This window comes from Micropterus salmoides, unplaced genomic scaffold, assembly GCF_014851395.1.
Source record: "Micropterus salmoides isolate LMB-PRFRI ecotype aquatic unplaced genomic scaffold, ASM1485139v1 Ms_hic_scaffold_8, whole genome shotgun sequence".
NCBI lineage: Eukaryota > Metazoa > Chordata > Actinopteri > Centrarchiformes > Centrarchidae > Micropterus > Micropterus salmoides.
The window spans coordinates 5,018,503-5,033,902 of NW_024044570.1; the positions used below are offsets into that span (position 1 = coordinate 5,018,503).

A 15,400-nucleotide genomic window follows, 5' to 3' on the forward strand; every position below is an offset into this window, starting at 1 on the left:
GAAAACTAGAAAACAGCAAATCCACTCATTGAAGAAACCAGTCCAGACTGAAATATCTCAATACTATTGGTTGGTTTGCCATTGAAACTGAAAAACAACATTCACATTGCCCTCAAGATGAATGGTAATCACTCTGATGATCCTCTGCCTTTCCCTCTAGTGCCACCATCAGGTCACACTTCAAATGTGTAAAATATTTAGTTTTATGACCAAATACTTGGAAAAGGAATCAGCCTGTACGTTGTGCTAATTAGTACGTTAGCATGCTAATAAACTAAATTAAGATGGTTAGCATTAGGTAAAAAATTATGGTTTGGTAAAAAAAAAAAAATAATTGTTCAAAGTACCACTGCATCCAAGTTAAGGTTCACATCAGCTAGCATGGCTATAGTCTACGTACCTAAGACTCCGTCAATGACTTCAATGATTAATTGATAATAATAACTACTGATACATTTTCTCCCAATCAGCTAAATAATTAATCAGTATTAAAACTATTTTATGTGATTTGCATACACTTTCTCTGATTCATATTATTGGAAAACACTTTATCCATGTAGTGATTTCGACTTCAATCAGCAATGATTCTTAGCCAGACAAATCCAATCTGTACATATTTCAGCAAGATCTATGGTTGAATCACAAGAGCACAAAGAGAAGCTTTAAACTTATTGTAAGTTTTTCTTTTATCACATTTGGTGATGAAAACCGTCTTTTTTTTTTAAGTCATGCAGTTTAACAAATTTACTATATTTTTACAGCCCTGCTACACTATAACCCTGTACAGTTTTAAGCTCACTGCTCTGTACTGCTGACTGCAGAGCTTGAGCTGACTGAGGGCCGTCCTTTGCCTCGGGGGCCGAGCTGACTTGCTGTCCGATGCTCTTCATGGAGCTCCCTGCTCTGTGAGAGCCCTACTGAGACATCTTTCAGTTCTCCGAGGGAAAGAGGAGGAGGACGAGTAGGAGGAGAGGTTACATAACCCTCTGAGAAGAGCTCTGTCTCAGGGAATCTGACAGGAGAAGGAGAGATGACAAAGGAGGACGGAAGTCGCCTGCAGCAAATCCCTGGCCAAAATTCACGCCCACTGCCCCCTGAAACAAGCCCCACATCAGCAGAAGTGGCTTCTTTTAGCATAGATGGAGGGAATTGATGTTGTTTGTCTTGTTTGTGTAATAAACAGCTGCCAAGGGATTAGATATGCACAGGGAGGGATGCGTGGGTCTCCACCAGGAGGGGGTTTCTGCAGTTATGGTTTCCCTGCTTGGTTTGTCAGGCGCACTTGGAAACAGGACAAAAACAGAAACACTGGGGGAAGACTGGAGGCTTCCAACATTTGAGAAGTAAGAAAACACAGTAGGTGGGAGTTTCCTCATCGGGTCACGAGAAATCTCTCTCAAATAAATAAAAAAGCAAATAAATGCATAAATATTCAATCATATATTTTATCAGCTACTTAACTAGGACTACTTTAAACAGGTTCCTCTACATTTTAAAATCAGAAAAGCCTCAAGGCTGTAGCACAGAATATGCAGAGATGATGTTGAATACGAGGTCCACAAGGTCAGAGCCTGTAACAGCATACATGTTTCACTCCTTCACTCAACACTGTATGAAATTCAAGACTCCACAGTTTCTGAAGCAGCAGTAGCTCCTCGTTCACCTCAGACCGAAATGACAGAAGCCAGGCAGGAAGTGCCGCAGAGCTGCAGAAAAAGAGCTCTGAAGTAACTGAGCAAAGTTTCTTTCTACTGTGGATGCGAAACCCAGTGAGGCAGTTAAACTTTTGTAGCTTCAGGCTACAATCCAGCTGTGCTGCTACCGGCCATACATTTTGGATTCTGGTGAAAAGGATCTTAATTCAACTGTCTCAGACCGCAAAAAACTGTATCCACACAGAGGGCAGATAACTATCAAGCATGTTGCATTTTGTTGTCTCAAAACATATCTGTCTTGTGCGCCTTAATAAAGGAATTTTAACATGATTGGTTTGGATCTCTTTGTGCTGTTTACAACGGGGAAAAAAAGAAAAACAAGATTAATACTGACTTCTCCTCTCGGGCATATGGTTTAGTCGAAGTCCTGCACAGATCAGGTCAAATTTGTAGCTCTGGAGGGAGAGCATATATCAGATCCTTTTTCATCTTGAAATGTAAATTATTTAGTAGAATTAAGAATAAACCGGAGTCACCGTGCTCTTTGGGAAATAAACATCCTTTATCTAGATGGCCTCGGGTGAAACCTGGGCTGTTTCCTTCCTCCTGTCTGATTCACAACATGTTTAATCTGCTCCTGGAAGATTTCTTCAATTCCAGACACTTGTTGGATAAAACATGAATCCAAAAACCCTCTGAGACAGAAGACAGAGTATTATGTAGTTACATACACCGTTTATTACTTTCTTGAGCTTTACGACTCAGGAAGCTTTCAACAACCTCAGCCAAACCAGCTGAGAATTACAAAGCTGAGACAAGAACTCTTCTAACACTTCAAAGTCGTGGTTTTGCAGAAAGCAGACGAGACACGAGATCCTTTAAACAATAAGATGACAGGAAGCGCATTAATTCCAACATTCAAGCTTTGTAAATACGGAAAGACTGCATGTTGCACGGCTTGTTTCTCTTCCCTGAGTCTCTGCAAAAACTTCCTCGAAAGCCGCCCGGTTTATGGTCAGTCTGATTTCCCTCTACAGAGCAGACTTACGTCACTGCATTACACAAACCCCAGAAAACTTGTTAATGTTTAAATCAGCAAACTTGATATAAAATAATATCTTGCTGTAGGGAAAAGCAATGGCTAAATACTTAATGAGCTTACACCAGAGCTATAACGAAACCAGAGCACATTTTGTTCCTTTCCTAAAATTATGATTTTATAATTAATGATGTGGAATTTTATTTCCATAGGGGGTGCCTCCAACTCAGCTGTTTGTTTCAACACTAGTGGTTTGCAGGTGAGAATCCGGTGAGGGATAGTGTCCAAGCACCAGCGGCCTCATCTGATTGGTCGGACTATTTCTTGAATATTTCTTGACTTTGCCAGGCAACCAGCAGAGACTCCAGGAGGTTACTAGTCGCATGCCAAGAAATTGTCCAGCATATAACCTCACATAAAATAGCAATGTAGTTTTTACACTTTTTTGCCGCTTAAACAAGATATGAAGCATCAATTATAAAGAGGTGATTGTGAGAAGATTTTGTTAGCTTTGGACAAGCGGGGGAAGCAGTTTCCGGTCTTTGTCCTAAACTACTGCTGGCTGTAGTTTTATATTTACTGGACAGATATGATAGCGGTATTGTACTTCTCATCAAACTATCACCAGATGTCAGTGAGTCAGTGCATTTCCCAAAATGTCAAACTATTCCTTTAATGGTCTAAATATATGTTAAAATTGTAAACAGAATCACTACACGCTTTGTAAGTGTATCCACCGACTGTCAACCTCAACTGAACCAGACTGGAATCTTAGTTAGTGAGGTCCAATACCCAACTCTACCATCAGACTACAACTTTTACTTTGATTTAAAAATATATATATATATACACACAGTACAGCCTGCAGGCCTCAAAATTTGGCAAAGCAGGCTTTTGTCCATGGCTGTAATAAAAGCGCTGATAATAATCTAGCGCTGAGACCCTGATCTGGTATCACTTTGGTTGTTGTGAGCTCACACAACAGCGAGTATAGAGAGTGTTTAAGGACCACGTTAGTGCTCTTTCAGTGTTTTTCTCAGCTACAAACTAACTTGGCTTTAAATGTCATGCTCATCATTTTCAAAATCTTTCATCAGTTTTCAAATTGGTTTCTTTCTTTCCATTGATTTCAGTTCATTCAAATTTTTTTTTTCTTGACCTTGGAAATAGCAGTTGACAAAAGCTTCAAGGTCCATTTAGTAGCTGTCCTGGAGCTATCGATTAAATCACATGATCTTTGTCTGAAGAAATAAATTTTTTCTGAGGACTTTAATGGCTTCTTGTCCATGTGGGCTTAAAATGCTCCTCCACTTTTGATTTGAAGCTCCAGATAAGATGCTAAATAGACCATGAGGGGAGACTGTGTTCAATTTCACCATTTCTTGCAACTTCAAAGTAAAGAAAACATGTTCACATAAAAAGGGCAACTGTTTGAGTTAAGGAGTACAATTAATGACTGACTATGTGACATCAAAAATACATTTCACTGCATCATTTCTTACAACATACAGTTATATAGATAACCAGCAAACAATCCTTGGATTTTTTTTTCCACATAAAAACGTTATCATCTCTGTGTTGTCTGGGAGGTGAAACCCTGAGGTGTGAGCATCGTGGAGGCAGACATGGAACCTGCTGAGGCAAGAAAGGCTGAGTTTGTGCATGACGCTAAGCACCAGTTGCATCATTAACTCCGCCTCTAGAGCCACGATGGCCAGCAGCGAATCATGGTGACGTATCTGTGCAGTTTTATTATTAGTCTTCTATCACTTCACCTCCTAACAGCCAGGAGACTTCATTCAGTTTAGTTTGAGGGTGGGCGTGACAAAGTTCTGTCACTAAAGCTTGATTTTTAGTTCTTTATTGATTCGGCTGCTTGAGTTTTCTGTCACTGATAGTGAAGACGACATTAAAGCAACATTATGAATCCGTGTATGGTTCGTTCTTTCATTATTTAGTTTCAAAACCAAATCGGAAAAAACAGAAAAGGACTTGTTTTTTTAGTTTTTTCAGTTTTAAAACCAAAATGGAAAAACCTAAAACCAGACATCTGTTTTGTTTTTCTGTTTTAAACCCATAAAGGAAAACAAAGGAGCTGCGTTTTGTTCCATCTTTTACCGGTGTTGCATCCCTACAACCCGTTCTCAATCCCCGACTCGACACATGATCAAGGCCTATCAGAGTTTGTAACGCACTTTAATTTTATACAAGGCTATTTCTTTTCAGATCGCATTGCATGTCATCTCAACTGTGGGGAATATGATTGTAGAAGTGACCACTATATTACAGAACCTCGAACGCTCAAAATTCTACATCAGCATCCAGGAAGCATTTTGTTTTGGGCTGATCTGAAGCAGCTGGTTACCCGAGTGATCTAAGAAAATACCTGAATATGTTTATCAAGGGTTCTTTCTCGAGGGTCCGGCCAGGTTGCGACCTCCTCTCCCTCGCCCTGTACGCTCCAGCTCGCCATTCCCCTACCTTTAGCCCAACTATGGGTTGTGTTGCCAGGGGAACCGGCGCTCTGGACCCTCAGTGGCCGTTAGCTCTGGCTGGATGAAGTCTGAGCTCCTGATTTTACATATTCCTTGTGTTCCTGCAGCTGGAGGCTCTCCGCAGCTCCGCAACTTTCTAAATTATTCCATCTCACAAAGAAAATAAAGGTCAGGTGGAAACATTGCAGAGAGGCTGAACGAAAATTACCCAACATTTTAATCCGTGTATGATTCATTAATATACAGCTTGCCGAATTACCTAATAACAGTTCATGTTTGCTGTGTACCCTTGGATGTACTGACAACTATCACTGAGTTCATTTGATTAAAAACCGGAGGATCCTCAGGAAAGCGTTCCGGTTCCAGTTGCTAGTGAGTTTCAAACTGAACGTTGAGCCAATATTATATAGCTGCAGCCTCCGGTACTGCAGCTATATAATATTGTCCTGTTTTTCTAACTAAAAACCCACTTATGTTGATGTTCAAGCTCATCTTTATTACATTTAATCAGGCACCGCCGATACCCCAAGTGTATCTGCTGCAGGTTTATCAAGCGTAACACACAAAGCTAAACAAATCACTAAAACAGAAAAAAAAAACGTGTCTGTTTTTTGATTTTCCGTTTTTCCGGTTTAAAAGTGCAATTAACTTAAATATGGACAGCTGTACGCATGCATTTGTTATGATTACATAACTTATAATCAAAAACTAGCAAGTCAAACACGTTGCTAACACAGGCCAACATCAAGCAAGCGCTAGAAAACAAGACATAGCAAGCCAGCTAATACGTTATTACTGACTAATCCAACAGCAAGAATATCAGAACTTGATTAGATCTCTTTTCACCATAGAAACATCAAGCTAATGTACTGCTGCAACACACAGTAAACCAGTTGAGCTGTCTGTAAGCTAGTTAGATTAGAAAGCTTTATTAATCCCCAATGGGGAATCTCAATTGCCACCAGATCACATCTAACAACAGAAACAGAAAAGACAACCAGTACGTGCACACAGGACAAGAAATAAAAAACAAAAATACACCCATTAAAAGCCTTCTGAAGGCAGATTAAAGTTGACAGGTTTCTACAAATGGGAGCAGCTGGAAACCTTAAAGTCAAAATGAGAAATATTGATTTAAAGAAGAAAAAAAAAACACAACAATCCGGGTTTTATTCACTCAGCCACTAAATGTCTTAAAGACACTGTGGAGCGGACGGTCTACCTGATCTATGACGTTATTTAGTTTGGCACTTGTTCTCATTTCTATAACCTCCAGTGAGTCAGGGGCAAGGCCAATCACAGAGCCAGCTTTTTTTAATCAACTTATTGATCCTATTTTTATCGTCTATAGTAATGCCGCCTCTCCAGTAGAGAACAGCATAAAAAAGAACATTGGCCATAGTGCCTTTATGAAAAGTATAAAAGCAGGTTTCTCCTTACATCAAAGGATCTTCATGGCGCTATGGTCATAGCGTTGACTGGGACTTCTTGAAAACAGCGTTTGTGTTTTTCATCCAGTGTAGTTTACTATCTTGGCAAACACTGAGATATTTATAGGACTGGACAATTTCAATTTGCTGATGTCTGATGACCACAGGAAGAAACTCCTCCTCCTTCCTCCTCCTAAAGCCAATTATCAGCTCTTTTGTCTTCCCAACATTTAGTTTTACGAAGTTTGACTCAAATCAGTTCTCAAAGGATGACCAACAAACAAACACCTTTTTAAATCTAATATCTGCAGTTGATGTCAGTTCATGTGACCTCCTCTGAAATGTGTTCCCAACTTTGAAAAATGTACAGCAAGCAGTTCAAACCAATTAAGGGTGTAACGATTCTCCAAATAGGGCAGAAATGTACATATATGTACAATATTCAGTGTTTGTTGGGTGGGCCATCCAGGTATATTAACAGCTGACAAACACAGAGAGAGATGTTATCTGGTGACCTATTACGTTACAAGACTCGGACACGGTAAAGCAACAGTGAACACACCAGTGCAGATGACCACTTGTGTTTTTATCTTTTTAATAGGCTTCGTCATAAACAAGCCTCCTCTACATGTGGCGCACCTGCTGCTGTGAAAACAGAAAAATCCTAAAGACACGTTCTGTCAGCCGTGATATCACGTTGGTTCTGTGTCTTTTCAGGCACTTTGCAAAACATACTGGTGATAGAGAAAGTAAACACAGCAGACACATACATGAAGAGAGAAACAGAAGAGGCCGATGTGTTTGCAGTAAGAGACCAGAGGTGTGGGTGTGTGTGTGTTCATGAGAGTGTGGTGAAAAGAGAAAGGGAGAAAGATGTTAAGTTGTGCAAAGAGAGGCGCCACTCAATCAGCTGACTGCCTCTCTCTCTCGCTACGTTTCCGCCTCCCATCCAGATTAAAATGGCAAATCCGAAGATGTTTGTTAGTTAACGCTGCTGACCCCGTGGGCAACAACGGAGGACTTTATAAAACGAAGACACAGACACTCACATTTGGCTTTCTGATTCGGTCTTATCAGTCATGCAAAGCAAAAACACGATGCTACTGACAGAGTTTTAGTTTCTGTACTTTTATTACAATATTTTGTACTGTGTAAATAACACTTAGCCTACAAGTACTACAGTGCAGGTTGCTGTATTTATCTGCCGCCACAGTTTGTACTCCCGTGTTACTTTCAGTAACAGTTCCAGCTCATAGTCGGTCCAGGAAAAAAAATACCTGGTGTGGTTATAGTCTTCTTTCGGCAAATCTTCTGCAACTGCGGAGTAGACCATCTGCTTCGTGTTTACACCGGCATGCCCAGTGTATGTGAATGCTAGGTGTGTCTTTTCAGTTGTTTTAATATGGATGGAGATCAACTGTGATACGCAGTTAAAATGCTGCTGTGGACGGAGAAGATCGTAGAAGATTAAAAACCATAGTAGTGTGGATATAGCCTAAGATTACCCCACTCCTCTCTCTACCCCTCTCACGGCAACCCTCCTGCTTTCCCCTGGATTCTCCCGTATCCTCCCGTTTAAATGTTTCCCCGTATATCTCCCATACTGAAATAATATTAGGCCTATACTAGTGGTAAACCATATTAAATTTTAATGAGTATAGCAACTATACATAATATTAACGATATACTAACAGTATAATATGGAATTAACTTAGTAGGCTGCTTTTGTTTATTTAAATTTCCCTTATTTTGAGCTTTCCAGAACAAAAAGGCTACTTCAGAGTTCATCACTGACTCAGGATGCCTGTGCTTCTTTATCTCTTAAGTATTTTGGCTACAGCCTTTTTTGTTGCAGTTTTTTTTAGTTTAAGTAAATTTATAAAGATGATGTTCTGTTTTTTTGTAGTTGATTCCACAGGAAAGCTTATATTTGTTAAGCTATAAGATGTTCGCAGTAATCAGGCTTCAAATAGACCCAGTGATCGGTATCGACCGATACTGCTTTCAGCAATCGTGATCGGTAATCGGCCAAGAAAATCCTCATAGGAGCACCTCTATAAAAATCCTTCACCAACTCATTTTTTGCTTGGAAGAATTGGCTGGATGTTGGACAACAGGAATCTGTCAAACAAGAACACAATATGCTACTTTACTTTCATCATAATATGATAAGCCCAACTCCACAACAGGTACAGCAGAGGTATTCAAATTGAGATCTTATAGGCCCCACGATACGATATTATCACGATACTTCCGTCACGATACGATTTTATTGCGATTTTAAACATATATTATCTTTTTCCCAACTTCAAATTTCGTCCCCAAAGGAAAAAATTTTTTCTAGTGGACTGAAAAAACAATTTTATTAGTGCCAAAAAACAAACTTCTCATGTACAATTCATATAATAAAAGATCGATACTTGACGTTCGTGTTACGATACGATATTGCCTTGCAAAATATCGCGATACTATCCTGTATCGATTTTTTCCCCCCACCCCTGGTTCCTTTTGGGACTGCCTGGCTGAAAAATTTGATTAAAATATTTTTCTTCAGTGAAATTCTAACAAATTAAAGAAATCTAGAACGATTCATTGAGTAACTCGATTATTAAAAAGCTACGGATGATTGTTACTGTTGCATAACGCTGTGGACAAGTGAAGACAATGCGATTTGATGGCACATATTGCAAAGTGGAGGAACAGAGAGAAAATAGACAAAAAGTTAATTTAAAGCTAAAAGAAAAAACAACAACACTGTACAGTGTGTCTACTATAAAACGGAACTAGTCTACCACAGCAGTACGACGGCAATGATTCTGAGCAGAAAGCACCCAGTCTGCGAGTCCAAAGAGCGGACCCAAAACAAGGCAACGTTAATGTTAGCATTTAAATCGTTAAATCATGATTGCTATTTGAGATGAAGGCTAGCAAAGGTAAGGCACACTTCTTAGTTGTAAATGTATAAACATGCATTTGTTGTTATTGTTTGTACTGTATTAGACAGCTGATCCTGGTACTGGGGGCACCAAGCAAAAGTATTTGTGATTACTCGATAAAATAAATCGGTAGAATAATAAATTATTAAAACAAATCGATAGCTGCGGCCCTAGAGAAATCCATGTTGTTGGACCCCAACATATCACAAACCAAATACTGCCAGCTCCAGGTCACCTGTCACAACATATCAAGCCTGGTGCAAGACATCTTGGTGTCTTCTTTGATAACAATTGTTTGTTGTTTGTTTTGAGCAACGTATCACTAAGTTTGTCCAGTCGTGTTTTTTTAATCACCTCAAAAATATTGCTAAAATAATTTTTTCCATTTTAAATTGTACAGATGCAGAAACAGCTTACATGCTTTAATTTCCTCTCGTCTTGATTATTGCAACAGCCTCTTTTCTAGTCTTAATTAGAAAACCTTGAAACGACCACACACTGTACAGAGCTCAAATGCTGGCCTTTTTCTGTTTTTCTACTTCTTTTTATCCTGCAAATCTTAATGTTTTTATTTCCTTGTAATTATTTATTTTTTATTTTGGCCCTCTTGTACCTTTTTCATTCATTGTGGTATTTTATTTCATCTTTCTCTGTGCGTGAAGCACTCTGTACTTTGTTTTGATAAGTGCTCCATAAATAAAGTTTATTATTATTATTAAAACTGTAAAGCACATGCAGGTACTTTATGTGTGATTATGTTGCTGCAGCCTACCAACAGAGTAGAACAGAAAATTATAATGTGAATCAGTCATGTCAATAGGTCAACATTGGAGCATCCTTTGTCTCAACACTGGCTGTTCTCAGATCAGCTTTCTGACACAGTTTGCACCTCAGTTTTCCCTCTAAAAATCCACTCCTGCCAATGCTCCATTATCCTGCGTGTTTCATTGATTTCTCCATCCTGCAGTGATCTAGTCTGCTGGGCAAGAGTCAGGGGATTCAAACTGGCAACCCACCACACAGAGACTCACTCACTTCCACCTCCCACCGGGGAGTACTGCAACATGAGAAACTCTGCTTCCTCTATGAGACAACAAATCGATGCCACGTTCTCCAATCGTGTAATGAATTCACACTCTGTTTGTTTAGGAATCAACACAGGGAGGAGCACGACTTCCAGCATCAGCTGGAGTGAACATAAAAACTCAGTAAGAGGCCGATTTCTCCTGCTGGATCTGAAGTTTTTGTCTCATTAACGTAACATGGGTTTAACATTCTGAACTTACACTTGTGCACAAATAAACTCCCACGTCTGCCTTCTGTCAGAGCGGATTCATCACTCACACACACACATACGCTGAATAAGAACGCCTCGCCTGCATAGTGAAATTAAACACCAGGAGACACTCATTAACAAGCTTCCCAGCGGGACCGGAGACCGTAGGGGGTTTTCAGTCAGAACTGGCTTCCCTGCTTGTTTCATTAGTGAGAGCTCGCAGGTCCAGGCTGCCCTCCAGCAATTCACGAATGCATTCATCTGAATCTAACGTGAACAAACTCATGGAAAGCTATTCACCAAATCAGCTAAATGGCCACTGACTGTGGTGCAGCAAAGCTTCAATGCATTCTGCAATACAACCTAGCAAAAGCAAAGACAGAAACACTTCAGACTGAATGCATAGCACAGTCAGCCTCCCCTTTAGCATAAAATAAAGCTTCCTGTATCACATGGACAGATCTGCCCCCATGTATGGTGCAGGATTGTTATATCATCCTCAATGAAACTATTTCAATGTCGCAGGACATTTTAAGGTGAGGAACCCCCACAAAGTGTTTTCATGTATTGATGTTTGCATTTAAAAAGGGTTACAGCACAAATACAGATTATACTGCATTAAAGGTAAACAAAGTGGCTATTTAAATACATTTTTATGTAATGCGGATGGCTTACTGAGATGGCATTTTACCCAACTTTCAGATCAATAAAACTGCAAAGAGCATGTGGTAAAAACTAAAAACTTCTCTGGACTGCCTTTACCATCTGATTCCTTTTGGATGTCTTTCTATGCAAGGTTGACACCAAGCTGATACACAAAGAACAAACGAGTGAAAGATCTAACAATAAACAAGTCAAGTGGATGTTAAATTCGGCTTTCATTTCATATAGATACTATGTGAGGCTTATTTAAGAAATATTTCAAATTTAACAGCTGGATCACAATGGGGGGGGGCGTCGCACTGCAGGGAGTATTTTGGTTGGGCAACGATGTGGAAGCAACAGGAGAATCGAAGATGAAAAGAAACAATTTTGTTGAAATTAGTGATGCGTGGTGGTCGAAATAAATGCCGAATTAAATGTCAGCTCCATATGATTCCAAAAAGATTAGGACATTTGTTTATCGTTATAAACATCAAGTCAGATAAGAAAGTCAGCTTTAACTTGGCAGTTTTTTTTAATAGAAGTTTGGTGGCAGGTCCCTCCGTACTAGACAACAGGTGCTTGTTGTTTCAGTGTGCGGCGCAGACTCACCTTCTGCTGTCGCCGGGCCATGTCGGTGGGCTGCTTGGCGTTGAACGGGTAGGCTATGCACCGCAGGACGAACACATAAATCTGCAGTTTAATTTTCCTCTCCTCTTCCTCCTTCTGGATCCGCTCGCGCTCCTTCCTCTCTTCCTCTTCACCTGTGGCGTTGCTGTCTTTAGCACCTTTGCCGGGGGCACCTCCAGGTGCGGCGGGCTGCCGCTGCTGGCCTCCCGCACGGTTACCCCGTTTCCCCGACGAGGACGCAGCCGGTTTCCGCGGAGCCTCCTGAACAACTTCTGGGTCGGACTCCCCGCCGGTGTCTTCGCTGGAGGACGGGTCCAGCATGGTTCACTGCGGTCCAGACCCACAGAGCCGAAGAAAGAGAGAAACAACTGTTAAAAGCTTTACTTTGTTTGTTTTAGTCGACGTGGCATTAACGGCTGCACTTTCCCAAACGGCGGTATATTCCCAGGCTGCGGTCGCTGGTGTGTTTGGAGCCGTCGGTTTTTGGAGTGGGGGGGTGGTGGTGGGTGGAGTTTTAACGTTAATATTTGGAGGTCGTCGCCGCGTGCGCTTCGTTCCGTCGCACCGGGGAGACTCTGTGACTGTTGGAATGGCAGCGCGCGCTCGTCGCCACAGCCTGCAGCACAGAGCTCGCGCGCTCTGTGACCGGGCGCTCCGGCACACAGGTGAGCAACCTGTAGCTGCAACCAGAGATGGGAGAAGAACAGCGAAGAGGTCTCACTCTGTCTGGATTTCAAGAACCACAAAACTCACGGAACACTCAAACCACAACCACACGTCTAAAGAAAGCTGATCCTTAAACCAATAGGCTACTTTGACATTTAACATATAGCTAAATGTCCAGTTGACAAGATGTAAATAATAATAATAATAATAATAGGCCTAATAGAATAATAAAGAACAGGTGTGCAATATGGCAGTTTGGGCAGTGATATATAAAATATGCAGGTCTGAACATAGTACTATAAGGGGGGCATAAGAGTCGGGGGGGTGAGGTTTTGGTCCTGATGGACCTGTCTAAAACTGTTTGTGTCCGGGGTGGGAGGGTTCAGCCACAATCTTTCCTGCTGGCCTCAGAGTCCTGGAGGAGAACAGGTCCTGGAGGATGGTAGATTGCAGCCAAACACCTTCTCTGCAGAGCGAACGATAGTCTACCCTGCAGACTGCTCTTTTCCTTGGCAGTGGCAGCAGCGCACCAGATGGTGATGGAGGAGGTGAGGATGGACTGGATGATGGCGGTGTAGAAGTGCGCCTTCAGTGTCTGTGACAGGTCGAACTTCCTCAGCTGCTGGGTGTTGATGGTGTCCAGAGAAGATCTAGCTACCACTCTTCACTTAGCCACATGCGACTGGTATCGATCTTCTTATCCAAGTCTGCCCAGGAGAGCATCTGTGTTTCCCAAAACATTAAACTTTTTTAGTTTAGTTTTATCATATCAAACAAAGTTTTTGATACGGTTCGTGGCTGACGTTTCTTCTACTTTTGCCATCAAATGTAGCCTAGACTATCTACATTCGCTGGTCCACAAATTGTCAAATGGCGGAGTCAGTCATCAGGGCTGGATTCAACAGCTGGTTTTCTGCATTTAGAAGAGAATAAGTTGTTTGCGTTGGAACAAGTAGGGCCTATGGCTACAACGATTTATAAAGATGTGCTTTTATTTAGGCTATATAGCCTACAATTACAAATATCGAAATGGAAGTGCCTTCATAGAATCATTTGATTGGATAGATTCCTGTGGTGCCAGTTCAGGTGACAATAAAACATAGGGCCTACTATTTCTTTAAAATCACATGCTGCTCTCTTCAGATTGTCCGATCCTCTGTATAGTTTTACATTCACCACTGCAAGACTGTGAGTCTCAGCACACTGTCTGTGATAGTTAAGTTCAAAAGCACACAGTAAAGATGAACGCCCACTTCTGCATGTCAGGAGGGGGGAGGGTTTTTTTACGAGCTGTGTGATGCCTCTCCTGCATACACAATCTTTGACTGGAAGGGGGCAGCAACATGTGTTTGATTCACAGAAAAACACACTTAAAGAGGTAGACCTCACAATAAAATATCATAAGTAAAGTAAATACGGATTTATCAATATTAAAAAATATCACAAGGCTTTATTGCAAAATTACACAAAGATGAAAAAAGAGGTCACATTCCCAGATTTATTAACCTGGAATAAAAAATACTACACAGTTTATTGGCAAGTTAACTCAAGAATTAGAATGATGTATGGAAGGAAAGGCAAACTTTTTTGCCTTTTATATTGTGGCCAGCCTAAGGCCCACCTGTGCAATAAGCATGCTGTCTCATCAGCATCTTGATATGCCACACCTGTGAGGTGGATGGATTATCTCAGCTCAGTGCTCACTGACACAGATTTTGACAGATTTGTGAACACTATTTGAGAGAAATGGGCCTTTTGTGTACACAGAGAAAGTCTTTGAGTTCAGCTCATGATGAATGGGGGCAAAAACAAAAGTCTTGCATTTATAATTTTGTTCTACATGTTTATAAAATACCCGCTTCTTTTTCTTCTTATACCTTCTTTTTTTCCTAAAACATATTTGATCACACACATCCTATGAACTTCTTTAATTTATTTGTTAATTAACTATTTATTCAATTATTTCTGCTCACATGATGCGGCTAACTTATTAGTCACCGTTAAGATTTTGAACTTATGAGTTATTGAACTGCTGAAAAGGGGAATGACAAAAAATTGGCAGTTGATTCTAATATTTGTCCACTTGTATTAATGAGGGTGGACAAAATATTGCAAACAACATTGTGTGTTTACATGTTTATAACATTATCAACACTTCTCTGAATCAGAAACTGAGCATTGAAACCTTCATGAAGGAAGACTATATTGCAGGGCTGCTGAATAGGCATCGGTTTCAGTCAGGTGTTTTATATTCATACAGTAAACAGTTTGATAGCCTGTGTTTGGAGGCTGTAACTGTGGCCACTAGAGGTCAGTGTTTCTCTGGCGTATTTTACTACTCAAACAATTTAGAGATTTAAATGCACAAGGAGTTTACAGAGCAACAACAGCAACACACACACATATATATATATATATATATATATATATGGAAAAAGACACACAACCTGTGTGTGTTTCATGTCTTTATATCCCAGTGGGGACTGGGACTTATCGATGGAGACTTGTGTCTTAAAAAGCAGTCTCTAACTGTGGGGAGCTCAATTTTTGTCCCCACAGGTTGAAGGTAGAGATGCTTTCTGAAGGGTTAAGGTTACAACTGGGTTAAGGTTAGGGTTAGGCATGTAGTTG

General features: G+C 40.6%; 1 protein-coding gene across 1 annotated transcript in view; it reads right to left on the reverse strand.

Moving 5' to 3' along the window:
* cadps2 (Ca++-dependent secretion activator 2) overlaps positions 1–12,879 on the reverse strand; it is a 244,423-nt gene extending 231,544 nt beyond the window's left edge. The window contains 1 exon segment of the mRNA XM_038705806.1: positions 12,086–12,879. Within this exon segment, the coding sequence (XP_038561734.1) occupies positions 12,086–12,424 (339 nt within the window). The 5' untranslated portion in view covers positions 12,425–12,879.
* Between the last annotated feature and the right edge of the window lie 2,521 nt (positions 12,880–15,400).